The 22,706-nt window shown below is 38.2% G+C and overlaps 4 protein-coding genes across 4 annotated transcripts; 1 reads left to right on the forward strand and 3 right to left on the reverse strand.

Moving 5' to 3' along the window:
- Positions 1-1,810: 1,810 nt before the first annotated feature.
- Positions 1,811-3,145, reverse strand: LOC116359822 (gamma-crystallin M3-like). Its single transcript, XM_031813620.1, has 3 exons — positions 3,028-3,145; positions 2,441-2,683; positions 1,811-2,152 (listed from the first exon to the last, which is right to left on the reverse strand). The coding sequence occupies exons 1-3, from the start codon at positions 3,037-3,039 to the stop codon at positions 1,865-1,867; spliced, it is 543 nt and encodes a 180-aa protein (XP_031669480.1). The 5' UTR covers positions 3,040-3,145; the 3' UTR covers positions 1,811-1,864.
- Positions 3,146-12,066: 8,921 nt separating this feature from the next.
- Positions 12,067-13,624, reverse strand: LOC109876816 (gamma-crystallin M3-like). Its single transcript, XM_020469187.2, has 3 exons — positions 13,518-13,624; positions 12,849-13,115; positions 12,067-12,448 (listed from the first exon to the last, which is right to left on the reverse strand). Exons 1-3 carry the CDS (start codon positions 13,524-13,526, stop codon positions 12,155-12,157), a joined length of 570 nt encoding a protein of 189 aa, XP_020324776.1. The 5' UTR covers positions 13,527-13,624; the 3' UTR covers positions 12,067-12,154.
- A 3,455-nt stretch (positions 13,625-17,079) lies between these two features.
- Positions 17,080-18,123, forward strand: LOC109877633 (gamma-crystallin M3-like). Its single transcript, XM_020469845.2, has 3 exons — positions 17,080-17,212; positions 17,382-17,630; positions 17,795-18,123. The coding sequence occupies exons 1-3, from the start codon at positions 17,198-17,200 to the stop codon at positions 18,071-18,073; spliced, it is 543 nt and encodes a 180-aa protein (XP_020325434.1). The 5' UTR covers positions 17,080-17,197; the 3' UTR covers positions 18,074-18,123.
- A 3,076-nt stretch (positions 18,124-21,199) lies between these two features.
- Positions 21,200-22,498, reverse strand: LOC109877438 (gamma-crystallin M3-like). The gene is made up of 3 exons (XM_031813622.1): positions 22,332-22,498; positions 21,736-21,975; positions 21,200-21,550 (listed from the first exon to the last, which is right to left on the reverse strand). Exons 1-3 carry the CDS (start codon positions 22,338-22,340, stop codon positions 21,257-21,259), a joined length of 543 nt encoding a protein of 180 aa, XP_031669482.1. The 5' UTR covers positions 22,341-22,498; the 3' UTR covers positions 21,200-21,256.
- Between the last annotated feature and the right edge of the window lie 208 nt (positions 22,499-22,706).

Raw genomic sequence — 22,706 nt, forward strand, 5'->3', positions numbered from 1 at the left:
TCAAAGCTTAATTTGACTCGGCTAGCTTGATAATTATATGTTTAGCATCAGTCATGTCTTCAGCCTCTGCCAGCTTATTAGCAATCTTCACAGTTAGCTGTGTTCCTAGCAAACAGTTAGCTAGCTAGCTAGGTAAGTGTCCGCAGGTGCCTAGCTTTTTCAAATATTTGTTGCTAGCTAACGTTAGCTACCTAGTCCTGCTAACTTGGGTAAATTACAACACAGTGTTGGCTTGCAGCTCAGACATTTCTACCTTAGCCAGCTTGTTAGCTAGCTAGCTCTTAGATAATCACACAATGTTGTGCTGTTTGCAAATACCTCGTGCCACTAGAAATTTTAGCTAGCCAACATTAGCTAGCGACTCACTCAAATAGTCTAATCAAAGTGAATCAAAATCAAATCCAATTTTTGGTGTAGACTAACAGTGAAATGCTTACGGGTCAATTTACAACAATGCAGAGTTAAAGATGATATAAGCTGTAGCTAGATCAACTGTAGCTATTCTACTCTAGCTGCACCTTCCAAAATCCAGGGATCGAGCTAGCTAGCTAGTTTTCTTAGAGCAGGGGTAATGGCCGGTTTTAAATACCAAAAGGCTGATGCTATAAATCACGCTCAGTTCAAATTAATGCTGTTAAGTATCAATCAATCAATCACATTTAACTTCTTACATCAGCTGACGTCACAACGTGCTGTACAGAAAATCAGCCTAAAACCCCAAACAGCAAGCAATGCAGGTGTAGAGGTACGGTAGCTAGGAAAAACTCCCTAGAAAGGCCAGAACCTAGGAAGAAACCTAGAGAGGAACCAGGCTATAAGGGGTGGCCCTCTTCTGGCTGTGCCGGGTGGAGATTATAACGTAACATGGCCAAGATGTTCAAATGTTCATAGATGACCAGCAGGGTCAAATAATAATATTCACAGTGTTGTCGAGGGTGCAACAGGTCAGTGCTGGAGTAAATGTCATTAAGGCCTTTCATAGCAGATCATTCAGAGTATCTCTACCTCTCCTGCTGTCTCTAGAGAGTTGAAAACAGAAGGTCTGTGACAGAGCAATTTAGGTAGGTCTATAATGCATGATGCTTTTTAGGCTGATAATGCATTATAGTAATGTATTGTAAGAAAGCTATAACTACTTATGATACATTATATCTTATAGCGAGTATTATAAGGCACTATAAGTGTAGGTAAGGACAGTATGATCTGTTGAGCTGAGCTTTCAAAGCTGAAGTTCCTCAAAGCTGAAGTTCCTCAAAGCTGAAGTTCCTCAAAGCTGAAGTTCCTCAAAGCTGAAGTTCCTCAAAGCTGCAGTTCCTCAAAGCTGAAGTTCCTCAAAGCTGAAGTACCTCAAAGCTGAAGTTCCTCATAGTAAACAAAACAATTGATCACTTGAGCACCTGTCTGATTTCCATGCGTCATCATTTTAGTTAATTACAGGACCTTCTTTGCCTTTAAAAAAAAGTGGCGTAGTCTTATTTCTTATTTAGATCCTCATTTGCCGTAGTCGGCAGGATTCTGTTGTTAAGAGCTTATCTTGTCTAAAACACCCATACACAAGGCAGTGTCAAGTGCCTAGCATAGGCTAGAGGTTTTTTATGACTAAATATAAGGATTATAGAATTTGGGGAAAAAGGGACATTTTTGTTTACATTGTGTTTACATACATTTCAGCTGATATTACTGTTTATAGTGGTTGCAGTATAATCGTTGCTTATAGTGGCTTTTTAGTGGTTAGAGTATTATATTGATATAATAGTAATTTACAGTGCAGTGGCTGGTGGAAATAAGGTAAGAAAATCGCTGCAAAAAATGAAGGTTTAAAATGTTTATTAAAAAGTCGTTGCACTCTTTAAAGACAGCACATTTAAAAGGCAGCATCGCTGCTGATGCGCCTCATGGACTGGAACCTCATTTCATCATTTCCCATTCCCATCTCTCTCGTGTTCCTGTACTCTCCAGGCCTCAGGTAGGTCTGCATGCCTCTGAATTGGGGCTGCTCGTACATGACCCAGTGGCCGTCCATCACGTTGCAGGACTGCATCTCGGGCATATGGTAACGCTCCTGGATGGAGTCACAGTCTTCCATCACCTCGTGCATCTGGCCTCCGAAGTTCTCCTTCTCGTAGATCCTCATCCTGAACTGGCCCATGTGCTATTGGAAAGAAAATAACACATTTCACGCATCTATTAACGGAACAGGATGAGCTTGGTTGATAGGATGGCATACAATGCAATATGACACAATCTAAAAAGAATGAAAAGATAAGCACAATACGGTATAACTGTTATCCTTTTCATTCATTTGCGGTTGAGGCATTTAGCTGGATCTACACAACAAGTGTAAGATGGCATCGATTATTTTATGGCATCGATTATTGTGGTCATTGTGGTGTGGTTGTGAATAGTTGTGGTCTGTTGTGCTGTCTGCAGAAGTGCTTACCTGGGGGATCATACGACAAGACCTGATGCAGTCGTTGAAGCCTAACATGTGCTGGTACTCAGGGTACTCTCCCCTCCTCAGGAAGTACTGGTGGCCCATGTAGTTGGGCCGGTCGTACACCATGAACATGCCACTCTCCACCCTGCAGGAGTTGCACCTGTTCAGGTGGGAGGAGAGCTCGGAGCAGTCGCTGCTGCACTCATAGGAGCAGCCCTGGAAGTTCCTGTCTTCGTAGAAGATGATCTGGAGAAAGACAAAGTATGCTTTGAAAGTCTAAACATCTTGACATGAAACCAATTGATTTTGATGTGCAAAAACTCATACATTCTATCCCGTTCAGAAATTATTCTACATAATAATTGTAATGTGTCTGACAAATTTAAACAATGCAACCATGATTATAATTACAAGTCGTTATAAGTCATCTGTAGTTATCATAGTTTTCTGAATCTAAAAACACACACATCAAGGATATATTTCCCATTGGAAATGGGCTCTGATGCATCCTAGATTCATAGTTCCAATGCCAGATGGCGTACAGTTCAGCACTGTGCACAGACTTTGATCACAGCCCCACATTACAGTACCTTTCCGTTCATGGTCACAGTTATTTGATTTCTGTTGTTCTCCCTACTGGCGTGCTGCCTTTTATGCTTGATGTAGCTCCAGAAGAATCTACCGCCCAATTGTATAAAACGCTGAGTCAGCCGGGCAACACTGTACTGTACTCTACATCAACGCAACGCTCGCAGCAAAGAGTTATCATTTAGTGCTCTGTAAGGTAAAAGGGTTTAGATTAGGTCTGATTCCTTTTAGATGTATTGTATAGTCTCTTTTAAACAGACTCTGAAGGGTGAATAAACTATTTATGGATTTTAATTTAGCTTCAACATTTCATTTATGTAAATGATGTGCTCATAATGAACCATTTAGGGGAAACACTTATTTTATTTTAATTGTAATTGAACCTTTATTTAACTTTATAGGCTATGCTCATGCCTATTTCATTTGCATTAGGAATAGGTTTGTGCAGTGCACACAAGAAACTTCCACTCAAAAATGATATTTTGGTATTCCACTGTTGATGACCGTCCCGAAATATGTTGCATGTCAGCAGTCCAGTTCACAAGATACTGGACTTTCAAGAAGCAAAGTGTCACCGGCCGCATCATCATGATGCAAACTGCGGACTATTGAACAAAAATACCAAAAGATAGTTGATTTTACCTTTAAGTGGTAGGTAAGGTGTAGGTAAAGGTGTACCTTACCATTTATATTGCATAGTATCAAAATAGTATTCAAAAAAAGTAGCAAAAGCAATATGGGGGTTGTTTTAATCGCTCCTTAAGTGTATCAGCAATATAATATTCAGTGTTATTTAAAAAGTGCATGCAAATGTGAAATTTTCAAGTGTTTGTACAGTAGCTACATTCAATATCATTGAAAGATACTGTGATATTTAGTTTGACAGAAAACACTGTTTCAGGGCCGCTCCAGAATCCCTCATAAGTGTTCCTGTCTCAGGGGCCGCTCCTGAATCCCTCATAAGTGTTCCTGTCTCAGGGGCCGCTCCAGAATCCCTCATAAGTGTTCCTGTCTCAGGGGCCGCTCCAGAATCCCTCATAAGTGTTCCTGTCTCAGGGGCCGCTCCAGAATCACCCATAAGTGTTCCTGTCTCAGGGGCCGCTCCAGAATCACCCATAAGTGTTCCTGTCTCAGGGGCCGCTCCAGAATCCCTCATAAGTGTTCCTGTCTCAGGGGCCGCTCCAGAATCACCCATAAGTGTTCCTGTCTCAGGGGCCGCTCCAGAATCACCCATAAGTGTTCCTGTCTCAGGGGCCGCTCCAGAATCACCCATAAGTGTTCCTGTCTCAGGGGCCGCTCCAGAATCACCCATAAGTGTTCCTGTCTCAGGGGCCGCTCCAGAATCCCCCATAAGTGTTCCTGTCTCAGTGGCCGCTCCAGAATCCCCCATAAGTGTTCCTGTCTCAGGGGCCGCTCCAGAATCCCCCATAAGTGTTCCTGTCTCAGTGGCCGCTCCAGAATCCCCCATAAGTGTTCCTGTCTCAGGGGCTGCTCCAGAATCACCCATAAGTGTTCCTGTCTCAGGGGCCGCGCCAGAATCCTCCATAAGTGTTCCTGTCTCAGGGGCCGCTCCAGAATCCCCCATGGCATATGGTTTACATTGTTTTCATGTTTGTCAAACCATTCAGTGACCACTCAAGCCCTGTGGATGGGGCAATGTCAGCCTATGGGTAACACTTTCATGCATAGCCATGGTAACCAAAATAATGGCCTACCCAGCATTTGTATGCATGATCCTAAGCATGATGGGAACCACACCTGTGTGGAAGCACCTGTTCCCAATACACTTTCAATACACTTTGTATCCCTCATTTACTCAAGTGTTTCCATTATCTGTTCAGTTACCTGTACATCATCCTAATGAAAAGAAATGGTAATATTCAGAGGTTACAGTCATATGTGCATACATTGTTGTATGGGTGGCCCCAGCAGGAATCAAACCTTCATAGTAAGTTTATTTTATAGGGTAACACTTTATATTAAGTTGTTCCTATAGGGTAACCCTATATATTAAGATGTTCCTATAGGGTAACACTTTACATTAATATAGGGTAACACTTTACATTAAGTTGTTCCTATAGGGTAACCCTATATATTAAGATGTTCCTATAGGGTAACACTTTATATTAAGTTGTTCCTATAGGGTAACCCTATATATTAAGATGTTCCTATAGGGTAACACTTTACATTAATATAGGGTAACACTTTACATTAAGTTGTTCCTATAGGGTAACCCTATATATTAAGATGTTCCTATAGGGTAACACTTTATATTAAGTTGTTCCTATAGGGTAACCCTATATATTAAGATGTTCCTATAGGGTAACCCTATATATTAAGTTGTTCCTATAGGGTAACACTTTACATTAATATAGGGTAACACTTTATATTAAGATGTTCCTATAGGGTAACACTTTATATTAAGTTGTTCCTATAGGGTAACCCTATATATTAAGTTGTTCCTATAGGGTAACCCTATATATTAAGATGTTCCTATAGGGTAACACTTTACATTAATATAGGGTAACACTTTATATTAAGTTGTTCCTATAGGGTAACACTTTATATTAAGATGTTCCTATAGGGTAACACTTTACATTAATATAGGGTAACACTTTATATTAAGTTGTTCCTATAGGGTAACACTTTATATTAAGTTGTTCCTATAGGGTAACACTTTACATTAAGTTGTTCCTATAGGGTAACACTTTATATTAAGTTGTTCCTATAGGGTAACACTTTATATTAATATAGGGTAACACTTTATATTAAGTTGTTCCTATAGGGTAACACTTTATATTAAGTTGTTCCTATAGGGTAACACTTTACATTAAGTTGTTCCTATAGGGTAACACTTTATATTAAGTTGTTCCTATAGGGTAACACTTTACATTAATATAGGGTAACACTTTATATTAAGTTGTTCCTATAGGGTAACACTTTATATTAAGTTGTTCCTATAGGGTAACACTTTACATTAAGTTGTTCCTATAGGGTAACACTTTATATTAATATAGGGTAACACTTTATATTAATATAGGGTAACACTTTATATTAATATAGGGTAACACTTTATATTAATATAGGGTAACACTTTATATTAAGTTGTTCCTATAGGGTAACCCTATATATTAAGATGTTCCTATAGGGTAACACTTTATATTAAGTTGTTCCTATAGGGTAACACTTTATATTAAGTTGTTCCTATAGGGTAACACTTTACATTAATATAGGGTAACACTTTACATTAAGTTGTTCCTATAGGGTAACACTTTATATTAAGTTGTTCCTATAGGGTAACACTTTACATTAAGTTGTTCCTATAGGGTAACACTTTATATTAATATAGGGTAACACTTTACATTAAGTTGTTCCTATAGGGTAACACTTTACATTAATATAGGGTAACACTTTATATTAATATAGGGTAACACTTTATATTAATATAGGGTAACACTTTACATTAATATAGGGTAACACTTTATATTAAGATGTTCCTATAGGGTAACACTTTATATTAATATAGGGTAACACTTTATATTAATATAGGGTAACACTTTATATTAATATAGGGTAACACTTTACATTAATATAGGGTAACACTTTACATTAATATAGGGTAACACTTTACATTAATATAGGGTAACACTTTATATTAAGATGTTCCTATAGGGTAACACTTTATATTAATATAGGGTAACACTTTACATTAAGTTGTTCCTATAGGGTAACACTTTATATTAATATAGGGTAACACTTTATATTAAGTTGTTCCTATAGGGTAACACTTTATATTAAGATGTTCCTATAGGGTAACACTTTACATTAATATAGGGTAACACTTTATATTAAGATGTTCCTATAGGGTAACACTTTACATTAATATAGGGTAACACTTTACATTAAGTTGTTCCTATAGGGTAACCCTATATATTAAGATGTTCCTATAGGGTAACACTTTATATTAAGTTGTTCCTATAGGGTAACACTTTATATTAAGATGTTCCTATAGGGTAACACTTTATATTAATATAGGGTAACACTTTATATTAAGATGTTCCTATAGGGTAACACTTTACATTAATATAGGGTAACACTTTATATTAAGATGTTCCTATAGGGTAACACTTTACATTAATATAGGGTAACACTTTACATTAAGTTGTTCCTATAGGGTAACCCTATATATTAAGATGTTCCTATAGGGTAACACTTTATATTAAGTTGTTCCTATAGGGTAACACTTTATATTAAGTTGTTCCTATAGGGTAACACTTTACATTAAGTTGTTCCTATAGGGTAACACTTTATATTAAGTTGTTCCTATAGGGTAACACTTTACATTAATATAGGGTAACACTTTATATTAAGTTGTTCCTATAGGGTAACCCTATATATTAAGATGTTCCTATAGGGTAACACTTTACATTAATATAGGGTAACACTTTACATTAAGTTGTTCCTATAGGGTAACCCTATATATTAAGATGTTCCTATAGGGTAACACTTTACATTAATATAGGGTAACACTTTATATTAAGTTGTTCCTATAGGGTAACACTTTATATTAAGTTGTTCCTATAGGGTAACCCTATATATTAAGTTGTTCCTATAGGGTAACACTTTATATTAAGTTGTTCCTATAGGGTAACACTTTATATTAAGTTGTTCCTATAGGGTAACACTTTACATTAATATAGGGTAACACTTTATATTAAGTTGTTCCTATAGGGTAACACTTTATATTAAGTTGTTCCTATAGGGTAACCCTATATATTAAGTTGTTCCTATAGGGTAACACTTTATATTAAGTTGTTCCTATAGGGTAACACTTTATATTAAGTTGTTCCTATAGGGTAACACTTTACATTAATATAGGGTAACACTTTACATTAAGTTGTTCCTATAGGGTAACACTTTACATTAAGATGTTCCTATAGGGTAACACTTTACATTAATATAGGGTAACACTTTACATTAAGTTGTTCCTATAGGGTAACCCTATATATTAAGATGTTCCTATAGGGTAACACTTTATATTAAGTTGTTCCTATAGGGTAACCCTATATATTAAGATGTTCCTATAGGGTAACACTTTACATTAATATAGGGTAACACTTTACATTAAGTTGTTCCTATAGGGTAACCCTATATATTAAGATGTTCCTATAGGGTAACACTTTATATTAAGTTGTTCCTATAGGGTAACCCTATATATTAAGATGTTCCTATAGGGTAACACTTTACATTAATATAGGGTAACACTTTATATTAAGTTGTTCCTATAGGGTAACCCTATATATTAAGATGTTCCTATAGGGTAACACTTTACATTAATATAGGGTAACACTTTATATTAAGTTGTTCCTATAGGGTAACCCTATATATTAAGATGTTCCTATAGGGTAACACTTTACATTAATATAGGGTAACACTTTATATTAAGTTGTTCCTATAGGGTAACACTTTATATTAAGTTGTTCCTATAGGGTAACCCTATATATTAAGTTGTTCCTATAGGGTAACACTTTATATTAAGATGTTCCTATAGGGTAACCCTATATATTAAGTTGTTCCTATAGGGTAACCCTATATATTAAGTTGTTCCTATAGGGTAACACTTTACATTAAGTTGTTCCTATAGGGTAACACTTTACATTAAGTTGTTCCTATAGGGTAACACTTTATATTAAGTTGTTCCTATAGGGTAACACTTTACATTAAGTTGTTCCTATAGGGTAACACTTTACATTAAGTTGTTCCTATAGGGTAACACTTTATATTAAGTTGTTCCTATAGGGTAACACTTTACATTAAGTTGTTCCTATAGGGTAACACTTTACATTAAGTTGTTCCTATAGGGTAACACTTTACATTAAGTTGTTCCTATAGGGTAACACTTTACATTAATATAGGGTAACACTTTACATTAATATAGGGTAACACTTTATATTAAGTTGTTCCTATAGGGTAACACTTTACATTAAGATGTTCCTATAGGGTAACACTTTACATTAATATAGGGTAACACTTTATATTAAGTCGTTCCTATAGGGTAACACTTTACATTAAGATGTTCCTATAGGGTAACACTTTACATTAATATAGGGTAACACTTTATATTAAGTTGTTCCTATAGGGTAACACTTTACATTAAGATGTTCCTATAGGGTAACACTTTACATTAATATAGGGTAACACTTTATATTAATATAGGGTAACACTTTACATTAATATAGGGTAACCCTATATATTAAGATGTTCCTATAGGGTAACACTTTACATTAATATAGGGTAACACTTTACATTAATATAGGGTAACACTTTACATTAATATAGGGTAACACTTTACATTAATATAGGGTAACACTTTACATTAATATAGGGTAACACTTTACATTAATATAGGGTAACACTTTACATTAATATAGGGTAACACTTTATATTAAGTCGTTCCTATAGGGTTGGTTTTGTGGTTGCCTTTTGGCTCTCAACGTGCAAGAGAGTGTCTGTGTGTGTGTGTGTGTGTGTGTGTGTGTGTGTGTGTGTGTGTGTGTGTGTGTGTGTGTGTGTGTGTGTGTGTGTGTGTGTGTGTGTGTGTGTGTGTGTGTGTGTGTGTGTGAGTGAGTGAGTGAGTGAGTGAGTGAGTGAGTGAGTGAGTGAGTGAGTGAGTGAGTGTGTAATACATTAATTATGTAAGCAGGTAGGCGACTATACACTTTGATCTGTTCTGAAATTGAATAGCCACAATGTACTGTAAGCCTGACCCCTATCTAATACCTTACTTTTATAATACATCTATTGTGTTCAGTGAAATGGGTGGCCCCATTGTGAAGAATCCCTGACCAAGCAACATGAAGCAGCATAGAGAGGTATACCGCTGTCTGGTTGTTATGTACTGGAACGGAATACATTTGATGTCGCTACAAAAACGTATCATGCCCACAAAGAATACAGTTGAAACTATTAAAGGAGAAATGTTTCAGAAAACACACCCCAAAAAACAACAACAGAAAAAGGGATACACATCCATGCTGCACATTTGATGCTCACATACAGTCCACGTTTATGAACTACTATTATCAATGGAAATTATGTCCAACTCAAACCGCAATGCAGAAGATGTTCTTCAAAGAGTTCCTCTGACAAAATATTATCAGCCACCAGAGGTCGTGGAACGTCCAATTCCTCTGACTTCTTTAAACCAGTCCACAGTCCATTGGTTATACATTACCTCTTTAACGTCTCTAAACCAGTTCATTGGTTATACATTACTTCTCTTACGTCTCTAAACCAGTTCATTGGTTATACATTACCTCTTTAACGTCTCTAAACCAGTTCATTGGTTATACATTTCTTCTCTAATGTCTCTAAACCAGTTCATTGGTTATACATTACTTCTCTAATGTCTCTAAACCAGTTAAATGGTTATACATTACTTCTCTAACATCTTTAAACCAGTTCATTGGTTAGGAAAGGGAGGATACCTAGTCAGTTGTACAAGTGAATGCATTCAACTCCACATTTAACCCTCTGAATCAGAGAGGTGCAGGGGGCCATAATCAATATCCACGTATTTGGCACCCAGGGAACAGTGGGTTAACTGACTTGCTCAGAACGACATATTTTTACCTTGTCAGCTCGTGGATTTGAATCCAGAAACCTTTTGGTTACTGTCCCATTGCTCTAACCACTGTCATTATACATCCCTTCTCTAGCTTCTCTAAACCAGTCCATTGATTATACATCCCTTCTTTCATGTTTCTAAACCAGTCCATTGATTATACATCACTTCTCTAAACCAGTCCATTGATTATACATCACTTCTCTAAACCAGTCCATTGATTATACATCACTTCTCTAAACCAGTCCCATTGATTATACATCCCTTCTTTCATGTTTCTAAACCAGTCCATTGATTATACATCCCTTCTCTAGCTTCTCTAAACCAGTCCATTGATTATACATCCCTTCTCTAGCTTCTCTAAACCAGTCCCATTGATTATACATCACTTCTCTAAACCAGTCCCATTGATTATACATCCCTTCTCTAGCTTCTCTAAACCAGTCCATTGATTATACATCCCTTCTCTCGTGTTTCTAAACCAGTCCATTGTCCATGGGTTATACATTATACTGTGGAGAACATGTAAACTAGCATAATGCTAACAATCGACAATAAGGATTAGTTTTCTGCAAAATACGTTTCAGAAACTGGAGGTTACAGTACAGCAGGCTTTCTGAGTACATCAGGCTTTCTGAGTAAATCAGGCTTTCTGAGTACATCAGGCTTTCTGAGTACAGCAGGCTTTCTGAGTACATCAGGCTTTCTGAGTACAGCAGGCTTTCTGAGTACATCAGGCTTTCTGAGTACATCAGGCTTTCTGAGTACATCAGGCTTTCTGAGTACAGCAGGCTTTCTGAGTACATCAGGCTTTCTGAGTACATCAGGCTTTCTGAGTACACCAGGCTTTCTGAGTACAGCAGGCTTTCTGAGTAATATAATTTGATGTACTGTAACATGGGTTAAATTTGAATCAATTGAGCCAGTGAGAAAATGCATATATACATAGAGAGAGAGAGAGAGAGGAGAGAGAGAGTGAAAGAGAGAGAGAGAGAGAGAGAGGAGAGACAGAGAGAGAGGAGAGAGAGAGACAGAGAGAGAGAGAGAGAGAGAGAGAGAGGAGAGAGAGAGAGAGAGAGAGAGGAGAGAGAGAGAGAGAGAGGAGAGAGAGAGAGAGAGGAGAGAGAGAGAGAGAGAGAGAGAGAGAGAGGAGAGAGATAGAGAGAGAGAGGAGAGACAGAGAGAGAGGAGAGAGAGAGAGACAGAGACAGAGAGAGGAGACATTTTGTTGCTATTGATAAATTAATGTTATGTGCACATTTGGTGTATCAAAATCAAATGATTACTTTTTGTTAAGGACTTTTTTCCTTTCAGACCATTTGAAATCCCTCTCCAAGACACCAATCTGTCAGAATAAACCAGTGTCATTTAAACACCATGGGTAGATTAGACTTGATAGAAAAAAGAAGAGAACAGGTACTTCAAAATAAGAGTTTTATTACATTCAATGAGAATTGTGCCTTTTAGCAGCCTTTTGGATGTCAGGACAGCAGGAATCTCAGGCATCAATGCCGCTGACCCTCACAGGCATCCATGATCCTTCTGATGGAGCGAACTCTCATCATGGTGCTCATGCCCATGTCTCTGATACTCCTGTACTCTCCAGGCCTCACGTACATCATCCTGCCTCTGAAATGGGGCTGCTCGTACATGAGCCAGTGTCCGTCCATCACGTTGCAGGACTGCATCTCGGACATGCGGTAACGCTCCTGGATGGACTCGCAGTCTTCCATCAGCTCGTGCATCTGGCCTCCGAAGCTCTCCTTCTCGTACAGCCTCATTCTGAACTGTCCCCGGTGCTGTTGGGAGGGAGAACATTGACAGTTACTACCGTGTGTGTACTCTATGCTTCCAGTATTATAAGTATCATTGCTTGTCAGCTGACTTATACAGTAATAGAGACCTGGACCACGTTCATTAGGGACAAACTGTTTTGATAATACCTAAACTTGTTCAATTAGAAGACATATTTTTGTTTTCTGTTACAAAACGTTTGGCCTGCTGAACATGACCCAGGTGAAAAGCACATCAAGTATCAGATGTACAGAGTCAAAGTAACTCAAACTTCATCACCATTCACGAACATCTAGCTACTCAAAAATATAAAAATGCACTCTTAATATGAAGAGAAATAGCATGAACAATATCATAAATATAATCATGTCATCATCAAACACAAGGAGACTGTGGACGTCTTACCATTGGGATCATGCGGCAGGAACGGATGGACTCCAGCATGGTCATATCCCCCATGCCCATCATGGAGCCCATACGCTGGAAGTCGGAGTACTCTCCCCTCTTCAGGAACATCTGGTTGCCCATGAAGTTGGAGCGGTCGTAGATGACGAAGCAGCCCATTTCCACCCTGACCGACTGGCAGCGGTTTAGGTACATGTTGAGGTCGGGGCAGTCGCTGCTGGTCTCATAGCTGCGACCCTGGAAGTTCCTGTCCTCATAGAAGATGATCTGAGAGGGTGATTTGATTGAGAAAATGATTTAACCTATGACCTCTTCACCTATGTTGAGAAGATTATAAAGGCTATGATTTTAAATGTTTTACATAATTCATATAGTTAATCATTATTAATTGATTGTGATTCATTTGTCATTACTATTAATAATTAAAAACATAATTATAAATTCTTAACTTCGTATATAATGCATATCAACTGCATGATCTCATATAATAACTCTATATTATTTTAATAAAACAAAAATAGTTTAGTATTATTTAGCTGAAAAACGTTGCTTTATTCTCACAGATTGATATGATTAGGATTTTGTGGTTATAGCTGCTATGCAAGACACTATATTCATATCTCAATGGCCAGCTCTTATAGTGAATACAAATCCCCTGCCCTGTATTACCCTGGTCATGGCTACGCTGGTTTAGCTTGATGGTGAAGCTTGATTAGATGACACGCAGAAGACACGGTGTGTTGTGTCGATCCAGTGCCACTTTTATATTGACATTGGGTCCACAGGGCACCTTGCATACCTTTGTGCTAAATAGCATGAGTCATCACAAGGCCCACGTGGGGCTTGTATACATTTTACACAGCACATCTACATGAGTTATTATTGGATGCTGAATGCAGCATGGGGGCCATGACAGGTATTGTTCTCATCAGAAATAGAACATGGCGTATTCTTCAGTTTGGGTGACTATGCTAGATGGTACTTTACCAGGCTAAAATACAGTTACAGTATATTTACTAGTGAACTTGGTCACACTAAGTGAACTTGGTCACACTAAGTGAACTTGGCCACACTAAGTGAACTTTGTCCCACTAAGTGAACTTGGCCACACTAAGTGAACTTTGTCCCACTAAGTGAACTTTGTCCCACTAAGTGAACTTTGTCCCACTAAGTGAACTTTGTCCCACTAAGTGAACTTGGCCACACTAAGTGAACTTGGCCACACTAAGTGAACTTTGTCCCACTAAGTGAACTTTGTCCCACTAAGTGAACTTTGTCCCACTAAGTGAACTTGGTCCCACTAAGTGAACTTGGCCACACTAAGTGAACTTGGCCACACTAAGTGAACTTTGTCACACTAAGTGAACTTTGTCACACTAAGTGAACTTTGTCCCACTAAGTGAACTTGGCCACACTAAGTGAACTTTGTCCCACTAAGTGAACTTTGTCCCACTAAGTGAACTTTGTCCCACTAAGTGAACTTTGTCCCACTAAGTGAACTTGGCCACACTAAGTGAACTTCGTCCCACTAAGTGAACTTGGCCACACTAAGTGAACTTTGTCCCACTAAGTGAACTTGGTCACACTTAGTAAACTTGCTCACACTTAGTGAACTTGGTCACACTAAGTGAATTTGGTCCCACTTAATGAACTTGGTCCCACTTAATGAACTTGGCCCCACTTAGTGAACTTGGTCACACTTTATATTAAGTTGCACAAACACCATATAGCTAGTTACCTGACATTGTATTTATTGGTGTGATTACATATCTACACAGTATACTGAGAACAGTATTTGACCAGTTTCTTTTTAATTCAATAATTGTTGATAAACCTTATCTGTTGAAATGTTTACAGCTCTGTATTGTAATTACATGTTGAAAGCTTTGGACTAGAAGGTTCGATCTGCATTTTTGTCAGGCTTGAGTTATTGCTCTAATTACCCCAATTCATGTTAAGTTCAAAAGAATACAAGATAAAAATGGCTGACACCATTCAAACCAATGAGGGTTCAAAACTTTAAAGCCAAATTTTCTCAGAATCCTGTTTTTGCAGATAGAACCTTATAGTCCCAAGCTGTCGATCTTGGTTAGCAATATATAGTTATAGAGTTGCTGCATATCATGAATGAAAGAAATGTGAACACATTTTTAGTCCAACTCAAGCACAGCATTTCTCAGCAGGACAAAGACGATGTAGATAGAGGGTTATTTTAAAGGTGGGTGTATGACTTCATGAGGACTGGATGAAGAAACATGACTATTTGGCAGCTTTACTGGTCTGACCACATTAACAACATAACATCAACAACTTCCTGGTTCTTCTCAAAATAATAACAAATAAGAATCAGAGGACAAAGTAATTATCAGGTAAATAATGAATTAATAAAACACTACTGATTCCCTACACTTTAGAAATACATACACTACCGGTCAAAAGTTTTAGAACACCTGTTGATTCAAGGGTTTTTCTTTATTTTTACTATTTTATACATTGTAGAATAATAGTGAAGACATCAAAATTATGAAATAAGACATATGGAATTATGTAGTAACCATAAAAAAAATCGAAATATATTTTATATTCTTCAAATAGCCACCCTTTGCATTGATCACAGCTTTATACACTCTTGGAATTCTCTCAACCAGCTTCATGAGGTAGTCGCCTGGAATGCATTAAAAGTTCATTTGAGGAATTTCTTTCCTTCTTATTGCATTTGAGCCAATCAGTTGTGTTGTAACAAGGTAGGGGGTATACAGAAGATAGCCCTATTTGGTAAAATACCATATTATAGCAAGAACAGCTCAAATAAGCAAAGAGAAATGACAGTCCATCATTACTTTAAGACATGAAGGTCAGTCAACACAAAAAATGTCAAGAACTTTGAAAGTTTCTTCAAGTGCAGTCGCAAAAACCATCAAGCGCTATGATGAAACTGGCTCTCAAGAGGACCACCACAGGAAAGGAAGACCCAGAGTTATCTCTGCTGCAGAGGATAAGTTCTTTAGATTTACCATCCTCAGAAATTGCAGCACAAATAAATGGTTTATACAGTTCAAGTAACAAACACATCTCAACATCAACTGTTCAGAGGAGACTGTGAATCAGGCCTTCATGGTCGAATTGCTGCAAAGAAACCACCACTAAAGGAAACTAAGAAGAAGAAGAGACTTGCTTGGGCCAAGAAACACGAGCAATGGACGTTAGACCAGTGGAAATTTGTCCTTTGGTCTGATGAGTCCAAATTGGAGATCTTTGGTTCCAACCACTGTATCTTTGTGAGACTCAATGGGGGTGAACGGATGATCTCTGCATGTGTATTTCCCACAGTAAAGCATAGAGGAGGAGGTGTTATGGTGTGGGGGTGCTTTGCTGGTGACACTGTGTCATTTATTTAGAATTCAAGGCACACTTAACCAGCATGGCTACCACAGAATTCTGCAGCGATACGCCATCCCATCTGGTTTGGGCTTAATGGGACTATCATTTGTTTTTCGACAGAACCCAACATACCTCCAGGCTGTGTAAGGGCTATTTTACTCAGAAGGAGAATGATGAGGGCTGCATCAGATGACCTGGCCTCCACAATCCCCTGCCCTCAACCAATTGAGATTGTTTGGGATGAGTCTGACCACAGAGTGAAGGAAAAGCAGCCAACAAGTGCTCAGGATATGTGGGAACTCTTTCAAGACTGTTGTAAAAGCATTCCAGATGAATCTGGTTGAGAGAATGCTAAGAGTGTGCAAAGCTGTCATCAATACATAGGGTTGCTATTTGAAGAATCTTGATTTTGAACAAATTTTGATTTGTTTAACACTTTTTTGGTTACTACATGATTCCATATGTGTTATTTCATAGTTCTGATGCCTTCACTATTATTCTACAATGTAGAAAATAGTAAAAATAAAGAAAAACCCTTGAATAAGTAGGTGTTCTAAAACTTTTGACCGGTAGTGTACATAGTGCCATAAAAAAAACAATCCAGTAAAATAATACCTCACAATAAAATAATGCTACAATGTACATTGAATTCCATCTCAGTTCCATCTCAATTGATCTGGAATATTTGATCAAATACTAATATACTACTTTAGCTAGTATTAGGGTAGCTAGGGTTAGCTGGAAACAAACATGATCCTCTATTTTACCCCCAGTGACATAGTTATAAACGTGGCATTCAGTACGTGACACTATAGGACTGGCTTGCACAACAATATAGAATGATGACTCATGGAGTTCTAGAACAATAAATATGGAGATGTGAATGCGGTCCAAGGTATAAAAGGGACAGGAGGTTGATGGTCCAGCATTCCATCTGAAATTGGATAAGAGATTGGATCACCATCACCATGACCATGGGCAAGGTAAGTGCCACTGCAAGTCTTCCTCCATGCCCATCTCTCTGGGTCTATCCAAGCAGCCATGCATCCAAAGAAGACTGTCGGATCGGAAACACAAGGCGTTGCTAATCAAATGAGCATCAGTGCACTAATGTCAACATATCGAGCACTAACTGTGTGATTGTCTGTGTAGATCATCTTCTACGAGGACAAGAACTTCCAGGGTCGTTCCTATGAGACCAGCAACGACTGCGCTGAGGTCACCTCCTACCTGAGCAGGTGCAACTCCTGCCGGGTGGAGAGCGGCTGCTTCATGGTCTATGAGCGCCCCAACTTCATGGGTCACCAGATGATGGTTAGGAGAGGAGAGTACCCCGACAACCAGCGCCTGATGGGTATGACCATGAGCGACTGCATCAGGTCCTGTCGTAACATCCCCAGTGTAAGTAATGGAGTGTGTAGCTGCTTCTTAGCTGATGCAGATAGTTTCAACAGCAAGGGTCGTGAACTCATATCATCAACAAGATTTGACATTTAAATGTATGAGTCCACCGGTTGGATCTACAGTAGTTCCATATCTGTCTGACCTGTTGCTTTTATCAACAGTATAGGGGCCAGTTCAGAATGAGGATGTATGAGAGAGAGAACTTCGGAGGCCAGATGCACGAGCTGATGGACGACTGTGACTCCATCCAGGATCGTTACCGCATGTCCGACTGCCAGTCCTGCAACGTGATGGAGGGCCACTGGCTCATGTATGAGCAGCCCCACTTCAGAGGCAGGCAGATGTACGTGAGGCCTGGAGAGTACAGGAACCTCAGAGAGATGGGAAACAGCTCCATGAATAGATTCATGTCGGTTAGACGTATCACTGATTCCTGTTAAAATCACAACTTTTTAGTTTAACTTAATAAAGTGTTAAATTTCTAATTATTCCTGATGTGTCCTAGTTCATTAAAACAGAGCATAACAACCATCTCATCAATCAAAAGGAACCAATTAGTAAGACAAGTGCATAAGGTCTGGTGTCTGCCATGAGCCAATAGGCTTGGAAAGTGGACATGTCACAGAGGGAAATGGAACCATTAGTGAATACCCCTTATCAGTTCTGGGGGTAACATTACACTTGACAGCAAAGAACGGGAGACAGCTAACTAGCTGTAAATAAGTGAATTGTTTTGGCCTGCAGATTAGCGATGTTAGTTAGCCAGCTAGGCCAAGTTATTTACAGATCGTTAACAGAAACTCCTAAACTCTTTTACTAGCTACTGTACGACTGTTGTGTCAAGAACATGCCTCCAAAAATGACAAGGAGTTGTGTTTGTGTTTACATTTCAGGAGTTAAGGAGTTGTGTTTACATTTGACAGACTGTGATATAATCCACTTTCTAAGTGAATGGTGCTGGTTATAGTTTTAGAAGGCCACAGCACTAACCTGTAAACATGTACTGTACATGCTAAACCCCTCCATTTTAATCAGGCATGCTAACTTGACAAAGGGACACGGTGTCACCGCCATTCAAAATGTTAAGAATCTGTCATTAGATTCAATGACAAAGAATTGAAGCTGAATCCATAAATAAGTTCAGTAAATATAATGCAATATGTTTAGAAAGGGGATAGATCACAAATATAAGCATTATTGCAGCCACCTTCTGTGAGTTCTATGAGTTTTGGATGCAGCGTTATGTTAGCTAGCAAAGAGCGATGCAGGAGCTACCTAACTAAAAAAGCTTAATTGTTTCACCCCAGGTACCAAAGTTAGTGAGCTGGCTAGCAAAAGTTACATACACTTAGTTAGTACCCTCTCCTTCACTCTCTTGCTTCAGTAGCTATCCTAGGAAAAATGGTAGGCTGGCCTGATTTATTAAATTCAACAAAGTTTCAACTTAGATTCCTTTGTTTGTGTAACTCATAATAATCAAGTAAATTCAAAATAAGTTAAAGGCTTAGACAACATGATGGCCAAATTATATTTTGTTAGTTATTTTTTACAGTAGGTTGCATACTCTACCCCTCAAATGGTACTTTCAGTAGTTTGACCAGCAGATTCCACGTTGGAAGAGCTGACTTTGCCGGTTATTAGAATTACTGACCATTTGCTACTGTAAGAACGAAGGGCATTAAGTTCAATAACCCAAGATGTACGAAATTCACGATGAGCCAAATTACCCACAATCCCCAAAACATAGAGCAACACCGCAAGTGAATATTGTGGCCCTGTACATAATGAAGTTGTCTGTACAATGTACCTTTTTTATTTTCAAATGTTCCTTTTTAGATCAATTTACTCAATTGCATTACCTAAGTTCAACTCAAGATGATGTCACGGACACATACCGTATATGAGTTTCTATCATTCATATGGCCTATCCATTATTCTGGTGCCTGGTGGGCTTCAGAATAATGTCTAGATGTAAACATGGTTATAATCATCAGAGCTGTGTTTGAATCTGTATCGGGGTAGTAAGGTGGCAGCGTGCACCTAAGTTGGCTCTGATATAAACATATACAGTATATGCAATATTAGTTGTTTCAGAAATAAGCATGGTGTATATTTTAGGACTACAATATAAACAAGTCTCCTAAACCAAAAGCATTTTTCATTAATTGACACTAAAGGAAATATAGTGCCTTCAGAAAGTATTCACACCCCTTCCCTTCTCCACGTTTTGTCGTGTTACAGATTCAATTTCAAATTGATTAAATTGAGATTTTTTTTGATCACTGGCCTACACATAATACCCCATAATGTCAACGTGGAATTATGTTTTTCTAAATTGTTAGAGATTTATTAAAAATTAAAAGCTGAAATGTCTTGAGTCAATAAGTATTCAACCCCTTTGTTATGGAAAGCCTAAATAAGTTCAGGAGTAAAACATGTTGCTTAACAAGTCACACAATAAGTTGCAAGGACTCACTGTATCCAATAATAGTGTTTAACATGATTTTTCAATGACTACCTCATCTCTGTATCTTGTAGGAGAGGAAGGAAACCACTCAAGGATATCTGCATGAGGCCAATGATGACTTTAAAACAGTTAGAGTTTCATGGCTGTGATTGGATAAAACTGAGGATGGATCAACAACATTGTACTTACTCCACAATACTAACTAATTAACAGCCTTTACAGAATAAAAAATATACCAAAATATGCATCCTGTTTGCAACAAAGCACTAAAGTAATACAAAATTAACTTTATATCCTGAATACAAAGTGGTATGTTTGGGGCAAATCCAATACAACACATTACTGAGTACCACACTCCATATTTTCAAGCATAGTGGTCCCTGCATCATGTTATGGGTATGCTTGTCATCGTTAAGGACTGGGGAGTTTTTCAGGATAAAAAAAAAACAGAATGGAGCTAAGCACAGTCAAAATCCTAGAAGAAAACCTGGTTCAGTCTACTTTCCACCAGACACTGGGAGATTAATTCCCCTTTCAGCAGGACAATAACCTCAAACACAAGGCCAAATCTACACTGGAGTTGCTTACCAAGAAGACAATGAATGTTCCTGAGTGGTCGAGTTACAGTATTGACTTAAATCTACTTGGAAATATATGGCAAGACCTGAAAATGGTTGTCTAGCAGTAATAAACAACCAATTTCACAGAGCTTGAAGAATTTTGAAAAAAATAATGTTGCACAATCCACTTTTGGAAAGCTCTTAGAGACTTACCCAGAAGGACACACAGCTGTAATCGCTGCCAAAGGTGTTTATACAAAGTATTGAATACTTATATAAATGGGACATTTCTGTATTTAATTTGCAATAAATGTGCAAAAATATCTAAAAACATATTTTCGCTTTGTTGTTACAGGGTATTGTTTGTAGATGGGGGAGATTTTTATAATTTTTTATTATTCAGCCTGTGACACAACAAAGTGTGGAATAAGTTAAGGGGTACGAATACTTTCTGAAGGCACTAGAGACAAAATATTATCATTCACTTGTACTAGAATGATCATTAAAGTTTAGGTAAGTAATACATAGACAATGAAACATGCATTTCAATTATCCAATATTTATTTTGAATGCCAGAAAAATAAGAATCTCAGACTTCAATGATGCTGGCTCTCGCAGGAATCCAGGACACGTTTCATGGAGGTGTATCTGTTCACGGAGCTGTTGCCCATCTCTCTGAGGTTCCTGTACTCTCCAGGCCTCACGTACATCTGCCTGCCTCTGAAGTGGGGCTGCTCGTACATGAGCCAGTGGCCCTCCATCACGTTGCAGGACTGGCAGTCGGACATGCGGTAACGCTCCTGGATGGAGTCACAGTCGTCCATCATCTCGTGCATCTGACCCCCAAAGTTCTCTCTCTCATAGACCTGCATCCTGAACTGTCCTTTGTGCTGTAAAGTTAATAAGGACACATATTTAAAGTAAGAACATGATCAAAGTAATTAAATAGGAATCTGATCAGTTTACAATCAAAAACTTACATTTTTTGATACATTGTATTAAGCTATATATACACTATACATATGACACTATAAATGCATCATATATAAGTTGTTTTCCAATAGAGCCATCTTACCATGGGGATGTTACGGCAGGAGCGAACGGAGTCAGACATGCCCATACGCTGGTAGTCACCATACTCTCCTCTCCTCACAAAGTACTGGTTTCCCTGGAAGTTGGAGCGGTCGTACACCATGAAGCAGCCGCTCTCCACCCTGCAGGAGTTGCACCTGCTCAGGTAGGAGGTCAACTCAGGGCAGTCTGAGCTGGTCTCATAGGAACGACCCTGGAAGTTCCTGTCCTCGTAGAAGATGATCTGGAGCAACCAACGAAAAAGGCATCAATCACAACACAGAGAGGAAAAGGATATGCCTCAAATCAAAAGTAATTTTTATCAACTAAATAATTAAATATTGAAATGTAAACAATTTGTTCTGTAAGAAGAACGACTGGTAATGAATTTAGTAAATCAACAATGAAATGGTCAAGATGTAGAAATGAGGCCCACAAACTCAGCCATGAAGAACAGCTCTTCAAATGTAATTGAACATTACTGAACATAAAAAAAGCTTTTAACATCAAAACTGTAACTTAACAATTCTAAAATAAATAAATAAAATAAAGTAAATTGCTAATGTATCAGGCAGGAAATCCAGCTATACAGCACTGTACCTTGGCCATGGTGTTTGTTTGCTGCGGCTCTGGGATGTTGTCCAATAGGCCATGTTCACTCAAGCTTTTATACCTTATACCATTTCAAATGGCTTTTTGTTATTCAAATTCCCCATCCTGATGAATAAGCAGGATGCTTCTTGCTGTTGATTTTGTGCAGCTGTGTCCTTGGCTGGCACAAGCAGAGAGACAGTGGGCACGAATACTGTATTAGAATTATCATGTGATCATAGGTATTTAAAACATGTAGCTGGTTTTATCATATTTTACCAAGAGTATTTACAAACACTTTTTACATGTATTGGATTGTGTTTTACAAAAGACCAACACTTTTCACCATCATTATAATTGGTTTGGAGTATGAAATATATGGTG

This window comes from Oncorhynchus kisutch, unplaced genomic scaffold, assembly GCF_002021735.2.
Source record: "Oncorhynchus kisutch isolate 150728-3 unplaced genomic scaffold, Okis_V2 Okis05a-Okis16b_hom, whole genome shotgun sequence".
In the NCBI taxonomy this organism is placed as follows: Eukaryota; Metazoa; Chordata; class Actinopteri; order Salmoniformes; family Salmonidae; genus Oncorhynchus; species Oncorhynchus kisutch.

Excerpts from the sequence above, each read along its gene's own strand:
- LOC116359822 (XM_031813620.1), bottom strand. Across the intron at positions 2,153-2,440 it reads CTTGTCGTATGATCCCCCAG|CACATGGGCCAGTTCAGGAT; the intron begins GTAAGCACTTCT and ends TCTTTCCAATAG.
- LOC109876816 (XM_020469187.2), bottom strand. Across the intron at positions 12,449-12,848 it reads CCTGCCGCATGATCCCAATG|CACCGGGGACAGTTCAGAAT; the intron begins GTAAGACGTCCA and ends CCCTCCCAACAG.
- LOC109877633 (XM_020469845.2), top strand. Across the intron at positions 17,631-17,794 it reads CCTGTCGTAACATCCCCAGT|TATAGGGGCCAGTTCAGAAT; the intron begins GTAAGTAATGGA and ends TTTTATCAACAG.
- LOC109877438 (XM_031813622.1), bottom strand. Across the intron at positions 21,551-21,735 it reads CCTGCCGTAACATCCCCATG|CACAAAGGACAGTTCAGGAT; the intron begins GTAAGATGGCTC and ends TTAACTTTACAG.